Raw genomic sequence first — 20,047 nt, forward strand, 5'->3', positions numbered from 1 at the left:
GTGCCCGCAGCTGAAGGAAGGTAATCATGATGAGAGTGGCTGAGGTCAGGGGCTCTGTGAAGACCTGGGGAGCCCGGCACCTTCCTGGCGGTGGCTAGGTGGAGCTTCAGAGCGGGGACTCTGAGGTACAGACTCAAGGATCTGCAGAGGGCTCGTTGGGGTGTAGGTGGCAGGGAGCCCTCTACAGCGCGAGGGTGCCTCCTGGGCATGTCTACCAGCCTTGATGGATGTAAGCTGCCAGTCAAGCCGGCTCCCTGGCTGGGCAGGCGACGGCCTGGGCGCAGGCACCAGGGAAGAATGGAAGAGCGAGGCACCAAGCCAGGTTTGGCGCGCAGGCCGCCGGGGAGGACCCTGGGGTGGGCGGGCGCGGGTGGGCGGGACCCCGGGGGGCGGCGCGGCCCGAGCGCCAGGGAAGGGAACGCGGCGGGATCAGGAAGCAGCGGCGCCGCGCGCACGTCCCGAGGTGAGTGGGGCCGCTCCGGGGACGGGGTCCGCGAGGTCCCGGTGAGCCCCGACACCGGGCTGACGGGGCTCAACCCTCGCCACCCCCGCCGCGCGCGGGAAGCGGGAGGCGCCGCCACAATGAGTGTCACCTGTAGGTTGGGCGCCGGCATGGGCTGGGGGCTCCGGATCTAGGTCACCTGGACCCGAGTCCCGAAACTGAAGGCCAGGGGCCACCACCTGCCCGGGACCAGCCTCCCCACGTAGGGTTTGTGGCAGGGATGGGCGCGGGGGAGGGCCATGTGAGCCGCTTCTTGGAGTTTCAGAGAGATTGTTCAGGCGGAGAGGCAGTAAAGCTTGAACCTTAGCTTCACCCTGGGGTGGCCTCCTGGGACAGGGAGAGACCTCCGCACTCCCCGCTTGGCTGAAAATCCAACTTCAGACTCCCTTGGGGGCTGTCTGCCACTCCAGAGGGGTGCAGCCCTGGCTCCTGTGCAGATGAAGAAACCCAGGGTTGGGGGAAGGATGGAGCCGAGTGGATTGAAACCTGGGGGCTCACTGGCTCCAAAACCCTCCCCATCGGCCTGTCCCCAGCAGGCTCTGCAGGCAGCCTGAGCTGGGAAGTGATGGGGGGTTGATGCGGTCTGGCTCCTCAGCCGGGTCTGGGGAGGGGTGGCATGAACCTTGAACTTCTAAGCACATTACGTTGTGAGCTCTGTTCAGGGAGGTAAGAAACTCCGGCGGAGCTGAGTCCGGCTGCTGTGGCTGTTGGCCATGCTGGGGACAGCTCAGGCCTGGTGCTGCCGGAGGTGAGGGCGCTCTCAGGCTCTGCCAGTCATCATCAGGTTAGGAGCACAGTCTGGGTGGGCTCTGGGCATGCTCTGCCCTCCTCTGCCGTGTGACCTTGGCCCAGAGTCGACCTCTGCCTGAGCCTTGGTTCTTCCTCTTGAATGTACTTACTGAGAACACACTCCGGGGCTATTAGGGGACCCCTGGAGGAGTTTGCCACTCCGGTCACAGCGGTTTGAGCTGGCCGCTCCCTGTCCACACTGCCTTAGCAGAGGAGGCTAGGAAATGGCCATTTTAATGTTCTCCTCCGGAGACCCCTTCTTCTTGACAGTTTCGGAAGTGTCTGGGAGAGGGGCCTTCCCACAGTTGGCAGATCTCCCTCTTCCTTTGCTCTAGCTCACTTTGAAGCCGTAAGGGAGGGCGTTTACGCGGGATTCACTAGAGAGAAGCGTCTGAGGCATACTGGGGCGAAGGATTCCTGTGAGTCCTGAGGAGACACCTGGACTTCTGGGAAATCCAGGTGCCTTATTTTCAGGAAAGAAAGGATTCCCCTCTCCTGGGCCTCACCTGCTTGCCTGTCCCCAGGAAGCGCTCTTCGGAAGCTCAGTACCACTGAAAGCTGGTTCCTCAGACTGGCCTAGCTGCAGCCTGAGGGGTGTGAACAGGGCTTTTCTGCCCCAGCTGTAGCTCCCAGGTGGGCAACACTGTCACATGGGGAGGGCCAGCAGGACACTTACAGGGTAGTGTTAAACACAGAAGAGAAGCCAGAGGGAGGAGGGCAGGCCCAGAAGGCACCAGGCTGCCTTTGATCAGGGTGGTGAGCAGGCCGCACCTTGAAGAATAAATGCAGAACTGGAGTAGAGGGCATTCGGAGGGACTGGCACCGGCTAAGACATGTCTGGCGTGTTACCTGCTGGGAGATTGTAGGATGTGTGGAGCAGAGAAGCTTGAGTTTGTTCGGAGTATGTGAGGCAGGCCAGGGCTCACTTAGAAGCTCTGAAAGTTGTCATAGTTCCTGTGCTATAGCGAGATCTTTTTAGCTACAGCGTTGTATCCAGAAACCCAGGGCCTCACCGAGCCTCACCCCAAACCCTGAGCCAATGCTTTAGAGTTGTTGTTGTTTATTTACTTATTATTTATAGAGTACTGTACCTGCATGCATGCCTACGTACCAGAGGACGGCACCACATCTTATTATAGGTGATTATGAGCCACCGTGTGGTTGCTGGGAATTGAACTCAGGACCTTTGGAAGAGCAGCCAGGGCTCTTAACCTCTGAGCCATCTCTCCAGCCCCAGGTCTCAGTGTTTTATAGCCTTGAGATGGGGAGTGGCGTGAGACTAGGCGTCTTTACCTCTCATGGGCCCTGGCCTTGCTCTCTGCCTCAGTTTCTCCCTGTTTGACTTTGAGGAAGACAGTCCATTCTCTCTCCAGCTTGACCCAGGAGATGGTTCTTACCTCGGGATCTGAGAGAACATTCGCTTCATGCCACAGGGCCTCTAGAATGTTCCACATCACTGACTCGGTTAAAGATTAATTCTGACCTTTGGAGATTCTTGTGGTCCCCAGCCCTGTAGCTGCAGCTGTGAACTCTGGGAACAGAGGCAGTCTGCCTCACTCAAGCCTGGGCTGCAATACTGGTTAACTGGCAAGAATGGGCTGAGCCCTTTCTATGTCCTGGGTGCCAGGTTAGGTGTACTCAGTACATTCAGACAACCACACTTGCACCCGCTATTCAGAGGGAGGGACTGAGGGCTGCAGGGTGAGGTAATTTCTCACAGAGCCGCTCAGCTCTCAAGGGACCTCAACCAAAGTCTTATTTCATTCCAAAATCCATGTCCTTAATCTCCGCGATGGCCTTGTGCCCATTTGTCGGGACCCTCTCTGGGGGTGCCCTGAGTCTTCAGGAAGACATCCTACAACCATAGGGGGAAGCTGGATTGTTTCTGAACCCCTAACCCTGCTGCTTTCTGCTAGGAGTTTAGGAAAGCTGCCAGGCCTCAGTTTCCCTATCTGTTCTCTCTCAGGTTGACTCTGCCTAAGGCCCCCAGACAGGACCTGAAGCCTGAGCCAGTGTCTTCCAGCCTGGTCCAGGGCATGTTTCCTGGCATCCTGGGAGCTCTCCATGCCAGGCAGCGGGCAAAGCTAGACTTGCACTGAATGGAGGATGGCGCCTTCCAGCCACACGCAGGGCTCCGTGGTGGCTGAGTGCCATGATCCCTCAGCCTTTCCCGCTCTCCCGGTTTAATGCCTAGAAGCCCAGGTTTGAGCCCCAGCTCTCAGGTGGTTGAAGTGCTCCTTCAGTCTCAGTTTCCCCATCTGCACATCGGAGCAAGCGCTCCCACGTGGGGCCTGGAGTTGCAGAGCCACCGTGGACACATAGTTCAGTGAGCCTCGGTCACCTGGTCACTTGTGACAGCCTCATTCCCACCATCTGAGGACACTGAGTCATGGAAGGGAGAGTCCAGAGCAGTGGTCCCTAATGCTGTGGCCCTTGAATATAGTTCCTCCTGTTGAGGGGACCCCCAACCGCAGGATTATTTAGTTGCCACTTCCTAGCTGTAATTTTGCTCCTGTTACGAATCATAAAGTAAATATCTATTATGTAACCCCCAGCTTCCTCCTGGCAGAGCTGGAAGCCAGAGTCAGGTAACTCTTGGTCCTCTCCAGTCCCAGATGAAAGCCATCTTGGAGCAACTCCTGTGGGTCCTAAGTAGTGCTTAGCTCTTCCATCAGCTGCTGTGTGACTCCAGGAAGTGTCTTCACCTCTCTGTTCTCTGCTGCCATCTAGGACTGGTCAGAGTCCAGCCAGCATAAGACTTGTATCACTCTGGCTGCCACGTCTGCCCTGGCCTGGGTCCCCCTGCTTTGGGTGTCCTTGAGTCCTGTGCTGGACACTAGGCTACTTGGACTTGTAAGTTGGCCAGGCGGGAAGGCCAGACCCTCCCTTTGGCTGTGACTCTCACTTCCGTCCCACCCTGCAGCCCATTCCTGACTGCGGCTTCCCCTTTCTGTCTCAGGCCCTGGCCACTCTCAGCTGTGTGTGCCCAAGGAAGTCACTCCACCTCTCTGGTCGCGTCCTCTCATTGGTAAGGGAGGGTCCCACACACCCAGGCCTGGCGCACAGGAAATCTCCTCAGGTCTGCCCCAGATGAAGTCAGGGTGTTGGAGCGGCCCCAGGAGGTGGGGTGGGGAGGGGGCAGCCAGGCAGCGGGAATTGGTGTGTTCCTTCGGATAGTGAGTAAGGCTGCCGTCCCCACCCCACTGTTCTCCCGGCCCTGCACAAAGGCTCCTCAGTCCCTTGGGCGACTGTTTTTCCTGAGGGTGGAGTGGCCGGGGGTCCACCCGGTTGACTGAGGAGGTGACTGCCTGTGGGCAGGTCTTCCTCTGTGTGTGTGTGTGTGTGTGTGTGTGTGAAGGGGATAGGCTCATGGGCTCTGAGAATAACCCCAGTAGGTGAGTAAAAACAGGGGCTAACTGTACAAGTGGGGCCCGCTGGCCCAGCCCCTGCCTGTGTCGCCTTGGCACAGAGTAGGGTTCAGTAAAGCTTATGACCTGGGAAAGGAAGGGAGAGGTGGACAGACCTGTCAGCCAGTGCTCATCAGAACCTCATCTGGACCAGCTCTGACCGAAAGCCAGTGGGTGTGGGTGAGCCTAACTGAGCCTCAGTTTCCTTATCTACAAAGGGACTCAGGATAAGTATCACCCTATGGGAGTGCTGGACCTCACAGGTCAGACAGCCCTATATACACTAGGTGCTCAATAAACTACTGTTTGTGGAGGGGGGAGGGCAGAAGTTGGGTAGGTTTTCACTTGGGTAGAGGCTGTACTTTGGAGACCGGTTGTCCGTAAGGAGAATGACTTCTTGTGGCTCCGACTCCATCATTACGACACCCACAGTGACCAAGGATCCCACCGCAGGTGCAGAGGTCACTTCCCTCTTAGAGATGGGGCCGGAGCTCAGATCCCACGGTTACTTAGCGTCAAGGCCAAGGTGTTGACTCCAAGCCCGTGAGCGCCACACTATCCCTGATGCCAGCTTCTGGGGCATTCCCACGAAGCCTCCCAACCTGAAAAATGAGTTCTCGGGGCTTAAAAGCAAGAACTCACCGCCTCAGTCCTTGCCGCTTGGCTTCAGCCCAGAGCACAGTGAGCTCAGCTGTGTGTCTGGGTGTCACGGGGCCTCTGGTGTGACCCGGGAACCTGGCCCCTGCCGGCCTGCTGAGGGTGATGCGGAAGTCTCCATTGTAGGTCAGTTTGGATAAATATCAGGCCCTTCCTTTCTTTCCCCTGTGACCGGTTTACTCCTCCGGGAAGGAGACAGCAGTACCTAGCTTGAGGAGTTAGGATTTGGATATGTGTAAGGCACTTAGCGCCCATATTGAGTCAGGGTTTCCAGCTGAGCCTCCGCCATGATTCCAAGCTGAATCCCCAGGGACAGCAGCATGCTGTGAGCACCTAGGCAGGACCTTGATTGGATTTGTGCCTCAGGGTCCCATTGCCATGAGGCTGCTTTTCCATCTTGCTTCATTGTAGGGAATTGGGGGATGAGCGCTGTCTCCCAGTTGAGCTCACCCAACCACCTTCCAGAAGAGTGAGGGCTAGGCAGCGAGAAAGCCATTTCCAAAGGAGCCCTGACCAGCCCTAGCTTTGGAGTTGGGATGTCTGGGTTCCCAGTGTACATCCAATCCTCACTGCCCTGGACTCCCCTCCCCTGCTGTAAATTGAGTGGAGGTTAAATAGGATGACACAGTCACCGCCATTTACTGAGCACTTACTATGCGCCAGACAAGATGCAGAACTCAAATGATAGCATTTAATTCTCATGACAAGCCTTGGGATAGGAGCCGTCCTTTTGAGGTACCGGAGGTAAAACCCAGAACCTTGTACATGCCAGTCAGTGCTCTGTGCCATTAGCATCTCCCTAGCCTTGGTTTTTTCTGGTAGCCTCATCCAGGTCAGTTTGGCCTTAGACCAGGATCCTCCTGCCTCTCCCCCAAGGACTGGGATCACAGGTGGATACCGCCACATCCCATGGTACAATCTAAAACGAGAACATAACACAATAGTTATGTTTCAAATAATTATGGAACAGAGACAGGAGCAGTTGCTCGTAGGAGGTAGTAAGCTTTACCCCCATTTTACAGATGAGAAAACCGGGGCCCAGATTGGAGGAGTGACTTTGCCAGAGGTAGGAGAGGTATAGGATAGATAGGTTGGGCCTTGTCTTGAGGCTATAAAACCCTTTCCAGAATTCTCTGTGGCCTGGAACTATCCCCAGGACAGGAGCTGGCTGGGAGAAAGAGGCCCCAGGATTGGAGGGACATCCCCTCCCTGCCACCACCACCGCCTCTGCCTTTCGAAAGTTGGATCTTAGCTTTGGTGGGGCATGGGGAACATAGAACATTCTGAAGCAGAGATTTCCCAACGTGTTCAGCCCTTCGCAGTGCAGAGAGGGCAATGAGGCTGGTGAGGGCAGGGACTATCAGGGCCACTGAGCTGGGAAGGGTCACTTCGGTGTGATCACGGACCACCCACTGGGCCTTTGAAAATGGACAGCTCAGTGGGCTTTTTTTTAGTAATGCCAGCCGAAAGCACATCACCGGTAACTCCAGAGTGTTCTGTCACCGCACGAGGAAGCAGAGTCCCACAGGATGTGGCCTTCAGTGTCTATGTCTTTTTCCACTAAGCCACACGGCTTCCAGTCAGGCCAGCCCTGAAGAGTCGGGGTCTCCTGGAGATGCCCTCATCCCAGTGAGAGCTCCTAGGGGTATTGCTATGGCATGAGCCAGCGCTCTGAGGTACTGACGATCTGGCTGACTGAGGTGGCCTCGTTGGCCTTGCCCTCCTTGGGGCTAGTGAGTCATCCCAGCCGTGTCCTGCTTGGAGCATGGAGGGGGACACCCTCTAGGTGGAGGGACCCGGCAGGACACTGCAGCTCTGTCTGCTCTGGACAGACGTCCACTGTGTGGCAACCAGGAAGTGGGCCGAGCTGAGACGGACTAGGTAAATACAGGCAGGGAGGGCCCTTCGTGGTGTGATGCTCCCCAGCTGCCTCTGGGAGCTGTGGGCAGCCACAGCCTGGCAGGCAGTGGGCCTCACTCTGCCAAGGCACTGAGCTCCCGTTGGTTGCTCCCGGTGGCAGCTGCTCTGAGGTGGCTGCCAGGGCCCACCTCCACGGGGGAACCCGGCCACTCTGCCTTCCTGGAGAGTTATACACACCTGCCTCAGTCCACCTACTCACGTGTGTCCCAGTAATAGTAACAGAATGAGGATGGCACTGGGCGCTGGGATGCCAGCCTGGCCTTACCTACAGACTATGCTTAGCTCACTTCGTCTCAGCCAACCCTTCCGACGGTGCCCCAGGGAGGATGCCAGTCAGCACCATTGAGCCACAGTTCAGGAAGGCCAGGGTACTACCATTTCACAGTCACGTGGTACCTCTTCTCCTGCCCCTCCCTTCCCGAGTTCCCTTACCCTTGCAAAACAGCCCACCCAAAGACCCGGTCCTGGCTGAGGAAGGGGTCTAGCTTGTGGAGTGCTTGCCTTAGTGTGGCCACGTGAAGCCCTGGGTTTAATAATCTAAGGCTGCATATGCTGGGTATAGGGTTCCAGCCTGTGACTCCAGCACCCAGGGGGTGTAGGGACTGCAGGATCAGAACGTGAAGGCTTTCCTTGGATACACAGCAATTCCAGGGGCGTGTGGGATGCGTGAGAGCCTGTCTCAAAACCAGAGCCTGCCCCTGTGCCTGTGCGCTGCCAGGCTTCCTTCTCCCGGAGCCAGGAGGCAGCGATGCCATTGAGCCCCATTCGGCTTCTTAGCTTCTGCATCTGGAAGGTGGGGGTCACACAGCTGGTGCTCTGTCTGGTCCCCCCTGACCTTGTAGTTCTGTCCTTACAGCCCTTTCCCCAAGGACTGAACCAGGTAGCTGGCGTTCGTGGTCATGTTTACTTGAGGGTCCCACAGGAGTCCCGGTTCCCCACAGATTGGCCAAGGAGCTGCAGGATGGTGAGGAAGAAGCCTACAGGTGTGTCTGAGAGTCCAGGCTGGGCCGCCTATCCGAACAGCCCCACCCAGCACTCACCCGGGTCCTCAGCGCAGCTTCTGCATTCTAGTTAGGGAGCTCTGGCCCAAACACCCTGCCCCCAGGACAGGTGCTGCCCTGCCCTGCACTTGCAGGAACCTCAGGGGTCCCTGGAGGTCTCACATATGTTCTAGAGGAATGGTGGCCAGAGTGACTGCCTTCCTCAGGGACCTAGCTCAGGGGTACTGGAAGGGGCAGAGGAGATACACAGATGACAAATGCTGGTGTGAGATGCATTGAGGGTGCTGCAGAGGACATCACCTCTCACATTCAGCGTGACATAAGGAGGGGACTGGACCAGGAAGCTTTTCAGAGCAGGGTCCTTTTGACTTGTTTTTAAAACTCATTTGTTTTAATGTTTATGGGCGTTTCTTTTCTCTTTGTTTTTGTTTCTGGTTTTTGTTTGTTTGTTTGTTTGTTTGTTTGTTTGAGACAGGGTTTCTCTGTGTAGCCCTGGCTGTCCTGGACTCACCCTGTAGACCAGGCTGGCCTCAAACTCACAGCGATCCTCCTGCCTCTGCCTCCCCGAGTGCTGGGATCACTGGCACGCACCACCGCACCTGCGCTCCTGTCTGTGCACCACAGTTGTGCATCAGGGAGGCCAGAGAGGGCATCAGGTCCCCTGGGACTGGAGTCACAGACGATTGTGAGCTGCCATGTGGATGCTGGGAATGCAGCCTGGATCCCCCGGAAGAGCACACTTTTCTGCAGCCTCCTTATCCCAGGGTCTCACTGTGTAGTTCTGGCAGAATTGGAACTCACTGCATAGACCAGACTGGCACGAAACTCACCAAGATAACTTCCTGCCTTTTTCTCCTGAGTGCCGGGATTAAAGGCATGTCACACTACCTTGTGTTCGTAAGAGGAGACTTGAGGGGCCGGAGGTATCTCTGGGTAAACACTGCCCAGCATGCTCAAGGCTCTGGGTTCGTGCCCCGGCACTGGAGGGGGAATAAATAAATCGGAAATGTTGAGCTCAGAGCCAGCCAGCGACAGTAGGCATGGCGGACACAGCAAATGGCTGAGACAAAGGCTGGAGCATGGAGGCCACTAACCTCTCCACCCAAACTAGGGATTCCTGCCCGTCACGCCACTCTGTCCACCAGGAAGCAGCGCCTACAGGTGGCAGCCAACAGTCGCCTGTTTGGAATGTGCCGACCCAGAAGGAAGGGCCTGAGAGGAACCTGCCCCCTGCTGCCCTCCCCAGGGGCAGCAATGCCCTGCACGCCCAAACCTGTCCCCCCGGATTTAAGCAGCTTTCCTTGCACGCGTAATGAGGTCAGCAGCTGATAGACTTGTGCCAGGGTTTCCACGAGGCCGGGCAAAGCCTTGGGAGCGATGAGGCTGGGCGCCCTTCCTCCCTTGCGGGCAGTGCAGACAGTGGCAGCCGGTCACGCTTCGTCCTGGGCTCTCAGCGCTGGGCATCTGTGGCCCAGCCTGCTGTTTACCGAGGCTTCCGCGGCCAGGCACCGGCTCACCTTTGCCCTCCGGCAGGCCCAGAAACCAAGGCTATCAGAGGCCAGTGAGCTGTGCAGTTAGTAAGATGGCCTGGAATCTGATCCCCAGAATGTATGGTGTCAACATGTGCCCTCTTGCCGCCCCCCACTAGTCAAGGGGTCACGACTACAGCCTGTATAATCTTGGGCCGTGTCCTCCAAGTCTGGGCTTCTGCAGGCAGAAAGAAAGGTGGGGGACCTTGGCCGAGACCGGGGTCCCCCTGGCATCCCACACTGTTTCCCCGGGCCACTCCCGAGCTCCTGCGGTGACTTTGACACCACTGCTTGCTCTGCTGGCCTAGTTTGTCGTCTCCCAAGAAGGGATTGCTGCTGAATTTGCTCACGTCAGTCTCCAGTCAGGCACAGGCCTGGCGCACAGTAGGTACTCAGGAGAGTTTTATAGAGGCTTGTGGTGTATCCACCAGGCTCTGAGCTTTGTATCTGCCCTGAATCCATTCTGGTGAAGCTGACTTCTGTGCGGATGCCAGATTTGTGGGGGAGGAGGGTTTCAGTATGTAGCCCAGGCTAGCCTTGTGAGCTCCTCCTGCCTTTTCCTGGGACTGCAGGGTGTACAGCCCCGCACCTAGGGCTGTGAGGTGTAGATTTTGTTCCCTTAAGACCAGATTGTGTAGCAGAGAGTGATCTTGAACCCCTGAAGCCCCTGCCTCCCTCCAAAATACTGGGATTACAGGCATGCACCACCATGCCTGACTGGTACATAGTTATGTTTTGTTTAACAGCATAAGGACACTTGAGACTGAAACATTTGGAGACTGTTGCTTTAAATGAATGCTGCTGTGGGGACATTGTGTGAGGACATCGCTTGTCCTTTGAATACACCCTGTCCCAGATGGGGGATGGAGACCCCCTCTCTTAGGGGCATCAGCAAACTCTGCTGGCATGAAGGGATGAAGGGTCCATGCTTGCTCTGAGCAAGGGCACGTGCATGAACATGGAAAAAGAAACAGAACATGGGAGAGAGAGAGAGAGACTGCCCCACCCCCGCCTCTCCTGCGGGGCCCTCCCTGCTTGGCTGGCACAGGCTCGGAATGTGTAATAACAGCCTTCCGGGCAAATTGGAACAGGGAGTGAAGTCTCCCTAGCCACAGAAAAAAAAAAGGAACGGGGCTTGAGGGGAAGGAAGATTGTGTGTGTGTGTGTGTGTGTGTGTGTGTGTGTGTGCGCGCGCGCACACACATGCGCGCATCTTGGGTGACTGAGGGGAGATGATCCTCTCAGGGACCCCTATCAAAGTCATTTGCTCCCTGCTTGGCCTTACTTTCCTCAGCTGTGAAATGGGAGCAGTTTTGCTCCTCCAGGTCCAGGGGATTTGAGGGAGGGGCAGCCTGGAAAGGCCACACCACAGTGGGGGAAGGAGAGGGAGGAATACAGTTTGGGTCTGTGTCACACTGTGACCATAGGGATTAAACACAAGAAGCAACCTTGTCAGTGTGCCCTGGAATCATGACCTGCTTTCTGTCACAACTGCCAACTGCCTTCCACAGGTAGAGACGTGAGGCTGGGGGTTGGAGGCTGTGCTGTTTGGGCTCAGCTTGGCTCTGCTCTCTGGTGTCACGGGTCACGCCCAGGAAACTAAGGGGCTGGGGAAGCCTTGGCTCTGCCACTAGCCCGGGTGCCCTCAGGCAGCTTATTTCGTGTCCCTGAACTTCAGAGACTGATAATTTTATCAGTGCCTGCCTCCAGGGCAGATTTCTCAGCCGACGCCTGCCAACCCCGTTGGCTTTTGGGGCTGGCTCTTGGCCCTGTTGCCCTGGGCATTGGATGAGGTCTCATAGCATCCTGGCCTCGACCTCCTAGATGTCAGTGGCTCGCTGCCCTGCACAGCAGGACAACTACAAGTGTCACTGAACATAGCCCTGTGCTCCTGGTCCATCATTTTGGGAGGATAAGTGGAGAGCGCATGTTAGGCGATAGGGCAGTAAAACTGTTTCCAGCATTTTGTATTTACTTCAGCGTGATCATGAGGCATAACCAGGGCTGGCGGACTCCAGGTGTCCTGACTGGAGGTCCCCCAAAATCTGGGTGCTGTCCAGTTTGGGGCTCTGAAGGGGGAGGAGCTGAGACATGGTGGCAGCTTCCTAGGGGAGCCTGGGGGAGGGTCACAGGGCTACCCTGGCCAGGGGTGTGATGAGCAGCAGTGTTGATGGCTGATGGCTCATGGCTGACATTGCTTCTCCCTGACTTCAGGGTGAGGTGGGCACACTGTGCCTCTGAGGACACTTAGCAGCTGGCCCCTGAGCACTCCTCCCTCCTCCTCCACCATTCCCACTCGCTGCTTCTACAGAGCAGAGACCAAAGTCACAGGGCCCCATCGGTGTGCAGATGGCAGGCGGACAGGACCTGTGGTCTCAGAGGCCTTACAAGGGGCTAGCTCTGACTGATGCATCACATGCCTGGGAGACCCCGGGAGGAGGTATGGTCACCCCAGTTTCACATGTGAGAAAATCAAGGCCCAGAGGGAGAAATCCGACTAGACTCAGTGCCGTTCCTCCTGCTTCTGGTCTGAAGAAGCCAACGCTGTGCCCATTTCACAGAGGGGAACACAGAGGCTCTGGCCCTCCAGTTATTTGCCCTCGGGCACACTCTGTTTGAACAGCAAAAACTGGGATTAGAACGGAAGCCCGAGTGACTCCAAGGTCCAGCTTTTCTCTCCTTGCTGGCATCAAGAGAGAAGCCGGGCTCTGGCAAGCACACCTCTCCTCTGTGTGCCCAGCTCTGCCCACAAGGGAGGCCCCTTGCCATGTCCCCACCTGGGCAGGCCTTTCCTGGCAGTTACTAAACAAACACAGTGGGCATCAGTTTGCTGCTCTCCTTCGTGTGGGGCCTAAGGAGGAGACAGACAAACTCCTGCACCAACTGCCAAAGAAAAGAATTCCAGGATCCCCAGGCATCGATGCATAGGACCCTGCCCTGCCAGCTCTAGGTGAATGCACGTTGGGCCTGAGAACCGAAAAACCTTGTCTCCACAAGTCATGTGTCTGCACCCTCACGCCAAGCCTCAGTTTCCTCATTTGAGAAATGGACACAAAAGACACCTTTGTCTCTGTTCTTTCATCTATGGGGACGTAGGGTGGATGTGTTCCTTGCCTGGGTGTCATGGCCTGAGAGAGAGAGCCTAAGGCATGGGGGGGGGCTTCCCAGAGGAGGGGACAGTTGGGCACACAGGTGGGAAGGAGCCAGTCAGGCTGGGTGGAGGGCGGTGCTTAGCTCTGGCATCAGCTTAAATCTGGGATCCTCCATTATAGACACCGAGAAGAAATGATGCGGCGGCCGGAGGGGCTGTGGGGACCATTGCCCCGTGCACACAGTTCCCCAGAACACCTGCTGGTCAAACTGGCCCTTGGAGGCATGCTGGGCACTGTCCCACATCTTCTCTGCCAGCTTTCCCTATGAAGCCTCCTCTCCCCATCTCGTAGATGAGGAAACTGAGGCTGCGAAATGCTGATCGGCTTAGTGTGGCACTGGCTGGGTGGAGCCTGCCTGTGGAACAGGGTCAGAGGGGTCAGCACCCAGATTTTGGGGGTGACGCCCACCCATCCCCATCCAGTGTCCAGGGTAGCTGGGCTGGAGGCCAACCCATGTCTCCAGGTTCCTGAAAGAGGCCCCTGTTACGGCTCCTGCCTGGGGCTGGCCGCTGACCACATCTGGGAGTGGCCATCTCAGCCCCTGTCATTACAACGGTGGCTTTGAAGCAACTGGCGGCAGTGCTGTTTGCCCACGTGGGAGGGGGCTTCCTGGAGCCTCCACCACTGGCCAGGCTCTGCCTGACCCCCCCTTACTCTCCAGCATACTGACCACACCCCCTTACTCCCCAGCAGGCTCAACGGTGCAGACAGATCTGGGGCCAGTATGGCGGATCCTGGTGATGGTCTCCGTACGGTGCCTGGGGAGGCGGCTGAGCCCCTTGGAGAGGACAGTGGCACCTCTGGTGGGGAGGCCTTCCCCCTCTCTTCCCTAGCCAACCTGTTTGAGGGGGAGGAAGGCTCCTCTTCACCTTCACCGACCGATGCTACCCGTCCTACCGGCCCGGGTGATGGACGTCCGAACCTGCGTATGAAGTTCCAGGGTGCTTTCCGAAAGGGGGTTCCCAACCCCATCGACCTGCTGGAGTCTACCCTGTACGAGTCTTCGGTAGTGCCTGGGCCCAAGAAGGCACCCATGGACTCGCTGTTCGACTATGGCACTTACCGCCACCACCCCAGCGAGAACAAGAGGTGGAGGAGGAAGGTCATAGAGTGAGTAACCTTGGATGTCTGTCTGGTGGAGGTCTTCTCTGTTGAATCCAGCCTCCGTCCGCTCACCGGCTCGCCCACCCATCTGTCTACCCACACCCACCTTCCGTCCGTCAGCCGTCCATGAGCTCTCCCACCCGTCACCCACGCTTATTATTATTCATCCATCCTTTGATTCACCCATCTATCCATAGTCCATCCATCCATCTACCCATCCACCCACCCACTCCTTTATCCCTCCCTCCATCATGCCCCATCCATCTCATTGTCCAACCCATCCATTAGTACATCTATCTTCTTTCTTCTACCTCCTATTCATCCACCCACCCCTCCACCCACTCCTCACCTACTCATTCTTCTACCTGTTACCATCTCTCCATCCACCCATCTACCCTTTATATAACTACCCATCTGTCTCTTCATCACGTTTTTTAAATGTAACCCTCGTTGGCCTGGAACTTGCTGTGTAGACCAGGCTGACCTCAAACTCACAGAGATCCTCCTGCCTCTGCCTCTCAAGTGCTGGGGTTAAGGTGTGCACCACCGCACCCTTCATTAACCTTTCATCACCACCCCATTGTCCACTGTCTCTCCATCTGTCCACTCTCAAGGGTGCACAGGTGTATCCGCCTGTCTGTCCACCCATGTATCCATTTTCTATTTCGCCATCATCCAAATGCCCATCCTTCCACATGCTCAGCCTGCTTATCCCTAATATACTTATCCATATGACTCCCTGCTCGTCTGTCCCACTTGTCACCAACCTGTCCAGTTGTCCATCCAACCAACTTCCCGCCCATCTGCCATTTACTTCTCAAAATGTCCACATAGGCTCTAGCCATTTAGCTGCCAGTGTTCAGAGATCAGTCATTCAACACATCCATCCATCCATCCATCCACCTACCTATCTATCTAACTACCTATCTATATCTAATCTATCTGTCTATCTATCTGTCTGTCTGTCTGTCTATCTTTCTGTTTAGGACAGAGCTCAATATGCAGCAGAGTCTGGCCTTAACTTGCGATCCTCCTGCCTCAGTGTCCTGAGTGCTGGGGTTATAGGTGTGTGGCCCCACACTGCACTCATTCACACTTGAGGGCTGCCTGCCTCTTGTCCCCCTCCTCTTCCTCTTTCCTAGCTACCAGTTCATTCGCCCAGCTCCGCATTCTTGGTCACAGGCTCACCCACTCGCTCATATGCCCATCTTTCCATTCATTTCCCATCTGTCCTTCACCTGTCCATCATCAGCTGTGCCAGGCCCACCTCCATCTGTCTCCCGCAGCTTTCCGGGGCTGGTTAAAGTTGGAGGCCTCAGGTGCTGTTAACCCTTCCTCTCCCATGGAGGAAGCCTGGCTGGAAGGTAGAAGAATGGAGAGAAAACCCCCCGGGGTGATAATACAGGCCCCTCTGGATGTAGTCTCTGCCAGCTCAGTTGTGGACAGGAACCTTCGGTCCCCGACACCCCTCTCTGGGCCTGTCTTCTCCATGGGCTTTGTCTGCTAACCTGAGTGTCACAGTCCCTTGTTTGTCCTGGACACCCCTCAGCTGGTTTAGGAGCCCTCTTTCCCTGACCTCTGAAGATAGTTCCCCAGACTTCTGCCCTGAGGACAGGAAAGAGAATGGGGCTTGCCATCGAAGCCAGCTCTGATCTTGTGGGATAGGGGGTTAAACCCTTCCTACGTCCATTCTGCTGTCTCTAATGTGTCCCGAGCTGACCCAGACTTGGATATCAGCCCTTTTCCTTCCTGGAAACTCCTCGGGGCCTCTGTGTGTGTCCTGGAGTGCCACCCTGGAGTCCGGAGGTGCCTGGAGCTAGCCGTTGGCTCTTCCTCTAGCCCTTGCCGATCAAAGACTGGCTTCCACTCAGAGTGGAGCCCATGCCCCTTCTCCGTGCGTGCACAGCCCGGAGCAGGCTCTTTGACATCCACGCACTCACTGGCATTTCCGGCCTGCTTCAGCAAACAGCTGCACAGCAGTGGTGTTGAATGATCCTGAGGACCCTGCCGTGAGCCAGACCAGGTTCAGCCCCTAACGCAGAAGTACTGTCAGCTTTGGGGGGCATGGGGCAGGTGACGGAGCATAAGAACTCATGATTCTAGATGGGGGGGCATTGATGTTGGATGGGGGACAGGATGAGAGAGGGGGTTCTAGAACACTTCTTGGGAGGGTGACGTGGAGGCAGGGCGCCACATGGCTAGGGGGCCATCCCAGGCCAGGCCAGGGGAAACATGAGCAAGTGTGACTCTTCAGAACTGGGGGGGTCAGAGTCCACCCTGTGTTGGGGACTTTGTCCAGTCACTGTTCAGATGGGGAAACGGAGGCCCAGAGCAGCAAGGAGTGTTGAGTGTAGGCTCTCCTCTGAGCCAGGTCCACTGAGGTCCGGAATGCTAGGAGTCACTGCTTCCCTTCCCTCCCTCAGGCCTTCCTTGGGATTTTACCCTAGCCCAGTCCCTGGTTCCTGGAGAAACTAGAGAAAGCTCAGAGAACTAGGCAAAGTCGAGAGGCGGAGACCCCAAAGATTTTCAGTGGCATCCAATGGTGTCTGCTAGGAACTGAGTTCTTTGTTCTTAAAGGGGCAGAGGCTCAGGAGTGCTGGCTGGGAGACACTCTGGTACCTGCCCTGTGGGCCTATTCCATGACCAACACACCCTTTCCCATAGCCCCTTTGGGCCTGAGCAGAGAAATGAAGGTGACAGACAGCCTGGCCCAGGCCTCCCACTTCTAGCCTCAATGTGGCTGCTCTCTGCCTTTTTTTTTTTTTTTTTTTTTTCCCTCCCTTTCTGGTCCTCTGCTTCTACCTTTTCCTTCTCTGTCCTCTTATTCACTTAGCAAGTTCTGATGCATCCCTCCCATACATGTCTGGGCTAGATGGGGATACAGCAGAGAAAGGGTCTCTGTCCTCATGGTATCCGGGCTAGCTCTTTCTTGCCTAGAACCTAGCGCACAACCGGCGTCCAATTAACATTTGCTGAATGACTAAAGGGGTGTCTCTCTTTTGTCTTCCTCAGCCCTCCTGGGGTCGTGTCATCCTTCCACCTGCCTTTATAGCTCAGCACCTCTCCTATTCACACGCAGGCTTCAGACACATGGCTCTCAGGAATGATGGTGACGTTGGCTAACACGTACTGCATGTTAACTGTGTGCGGGGGCGCTGGGCTAGATCCCTGCTTGTATTGCTTCTCCTGTCTAAAACACTGTGCGTGATGAAGTCAGTGAGCATGAGTGAGTGAATGAGATTCTTTCTCTCTCGTTTATTCTCCTCCCCGCCCCCCGCTGCATTCTTTCAGTCTTTTTCTGCCTTGGACGGTATTCAGTAAGGGCCAGACAGTAAGGGCAGGTAGTAGAACACTGGTCTGGCATGCTTGAAGCCCTGGCATCTCTTCCCAGCTCTGCACAGACCAGGCACAGCAGCGCATGCCTGACCTCCCAGGAGGTGCAGCCATTTAGCTGCCACTGTTCAGAGATCAGTCACGCATTACATTTATCAATCTATCTGGCTCGCAAAGCCAGCCTGGGCTACACAGACCCTGCCTCTCTCTCACACACGTATTCGATACTCCACAAATGAATGGGTGGGTAGGTAGAGGGGAAGAAGAGTGGTGACTGGGTGGCAAGGTGGTAGGAAAAATGGGTAGGTAGGAAAAATGTCTAGATGAGTGCATGGATGGACGGACAGATGGATGAGTGAGTGGATGGGTAGATGGATGGATGGGTGAGTGGATGGATGGATGGGTGAGTGGATGGATGGATGGATGGATGGATGGGTGAGTGAGTGGATGGACAGATGGATGGATGGATAGACACATGAATGGATGGGTGAGTGCTTAGATGGAGGAAGGGCAGGGGAGGGTGGGTGGGCAGTAGATGGGCAGGCTTGCATGCTTTTCCTTGTGTTTTCTGCCACACACACAGTCCCCCTTCCTAGATAAAGTGTTCCATAGTATTATTTAGTTTGGTCCTTCCCTCAGGTTTCATTTCCCGCCCCCAACTTCTGAGCCCCTAAGGACAGGAGGGCAGGACAGGGTAGGCAGAGCATAAGTCCCCAGTGTTGCTCTTTTTCCCCCTCTAGGAAGCAGCCACAGAGCCCCAAAGCTCCTGCACCCCAGCCACCCCCAATACTCAAAGTTTTCAACCGGCCGATCCTTTTTGACATTGTCTCTCGGGGCTCCACCTCCGACCTGGATGGACTTCTGTCTTTCCTGTTGACCCACAAGAAGCGCCTGACCGATGAGGAGTTCCGGGGTGAGCCACCGTGGTGGGCATGGTGGGGTCTGCTCGGCTTTGGTAATGCTCTTCCCCTTTCGAATATCGCTTCATGCCAACCTCAACCAAATAGCATTGGGCAGCCAGACTCTGGGCCCTTTATCACGTCACGGGACCTCTCCGGGTCATTCATGCGGTAGCTAAACAGAGTCTAGCCACGGGCGCTCTAACACACTTCTACACTTAACGTGGTGACGTGGCTTCTCCGTGGCGGGACAGACTGTGCCCTGATGTGCAAAATGCCGGCAGCTGGGATCCATGGGTGGCAGGACAGTAGGTTGGGGTTCCTGCTTGCACTTCTAGAGATCCGACTCATCCTGCAGCCCCCTTCCCTGGCCTGACTGAGGTTGCAGTGTGAATACAGAGAGCCCTGGTGTGTACTTCTGATGCCAGCAGAGATTTAGGGCCCCCAAATGTACAAGTTTCAGGCTCCACTGAACCTGGATCCTCCCCTGCATGTTTTTCTGGCTGGAGGCTGATAAGCTCATCTTATTTTCAGGGGTATCTGGGATCTCTGCTCTCGCCCCACCCCCCATTTATCCCCACCAAGCTGGTAATTTCACAAGCTCCTGCTTGTCAATGGGCAGGCCATTTAGGGGCCCTGGCTCCAGCGGGCTCCATAGCCATAGATTTGTCTCCACCTGGTGGTTATTTGAGGAACTGCTTCCTCTTTAGCCATGGTTCCATAACCAAAGCCAGAGGGTGTGGAAGCCCAGGCCCCAGCCGCGGCCCCAGGCCCCCTTGTTCTAGCTGTGACTTGGAATCACAGTGGTGTGGGGAGAGGGGAGGGCTTAGTGGCTCCTTTAGTTAAGTTCTTACTAATTTGTCAAGATGCCATTGAGCACTGATGAAGTACCAGGCACTGGGCGGGTGGGGATGGGGTGGTGCTGAAATGAGGAGCTGATGAACAAGTCAGATAGAGGCTCCCCCTATCTCAAGTGGCTCTCCAGGGGGGGACAGGCATTGATCTGATCAAGAGGCCACAGAAGTAAGCACACAGTTACAAATGTAAAGGTTATCTAACCAGGGGAACCCAGGAACGCTTCCTGGAGGACGTGAGACCCCAGGCTAAATCTGAGTGAGTTGCCTTAGTCTGTGGAAAGGGAGGAGGGAGTGTTTCAGTTTGGGGATCAGTGAAGGGGCAGTGAGAACAAAGACCCTCTGGCCTCCATGGTCTCTGGGGTGACTAGAAGCTGCTGTGTGCAAAGTGGGTGAAGGAGGACCACACAGGCTGGGCACGACGGGGGAGTATCTCGGGCTTGTGAGAGACAGCACCTAGGTCAGGGTGATGGTAGCAGAGATGATAGCCAAGCAGGTATGAGAAAAATAGGTAAACCAGACATGCTGGGTAGGTGCGGGGAGAAGAAATGATGATGAGGGTTTTGGGCAGATGGGACAGCGTTCTCTGAAATGAGACTCCAGGCAGGGAAATTGGGTTGCCGTAGAGATCTGGTAGTTTCTCGGTAATGTTGATAAAATGGTGGCTTGATACCACCCATAGGCCAGAGATGGGAGATATAACTGCCCAGCTCCCCCAGGGGCTCTGGGCATCCTCCACCTGCTGCACGGGGGGAGCTGTAGTCACGGATGCATTGGAAAAGCAGCTAGCTGGTGTTATCCTGCCCAGGCAACAGGAGAGAAAGGCTGTCTGGCATGCCCACTCCTAAGGGTCAGGCTGGAAGTTTCCCAGGCGTCAAGCCCTCCCCACCTCTGGGGAGA

At 56.0% G+C, this 20,047-nt stretch overlaps 1 protein-coding gene across 4 annotated transcripts in view; it reads left to right on the plus strand.

Annotated features, from left to right (window-relative positions):
* Positions 1-413: 413 nt before the first annotated feature.
* The window catches only part of Trpv4 (transient receptor potential cation channel subfamily V member 4), a 36,470-nt gene continuing 16,836 nt past the window's right edge, over positions 414-20,047 (plus strand). The window contains exons 1-3 of one of the 4 annotated variants that reach the window (XM_021634755.2): positions 414-463; positions 13,651-14,067; positions 18,135-18,307. In XM_021634755.2, the coding sequence (XP_021490430.1) occupies positions 13,682-14,067; positions 18,135-18,307 (559 nt within the window). In that variant the 5' untranslated portion in view covers positions 414-463; positions 13,651-13,681. Of the gene's footprint in view, positions 464-1,160; positions 1,287-4,231; positions 4,320-13,647; positions 14,068-18,134; positions 18,308-20,047 lie in introns of those variants that run through there. The other 3 variants (XM_021634757.2, XM_021634756.2, XM_021634759.2) reach the window with 3 other exon arrangements.

Source organism: Meriones unguiculatus, chromosome 4, assembly GCF_030254825.1.
Source record: "Meriones unguiculatus strain TT.TT164.6M chromosome 4, Bangor_MerUng_6.1, whole genome shotgun sequence".
Taxonomy (NCBI): Eukaryota; Metazoa; Chordata; class Mammalia; order Rodentia; family Muridae; genus Meriones; species Meriones unguiculatus.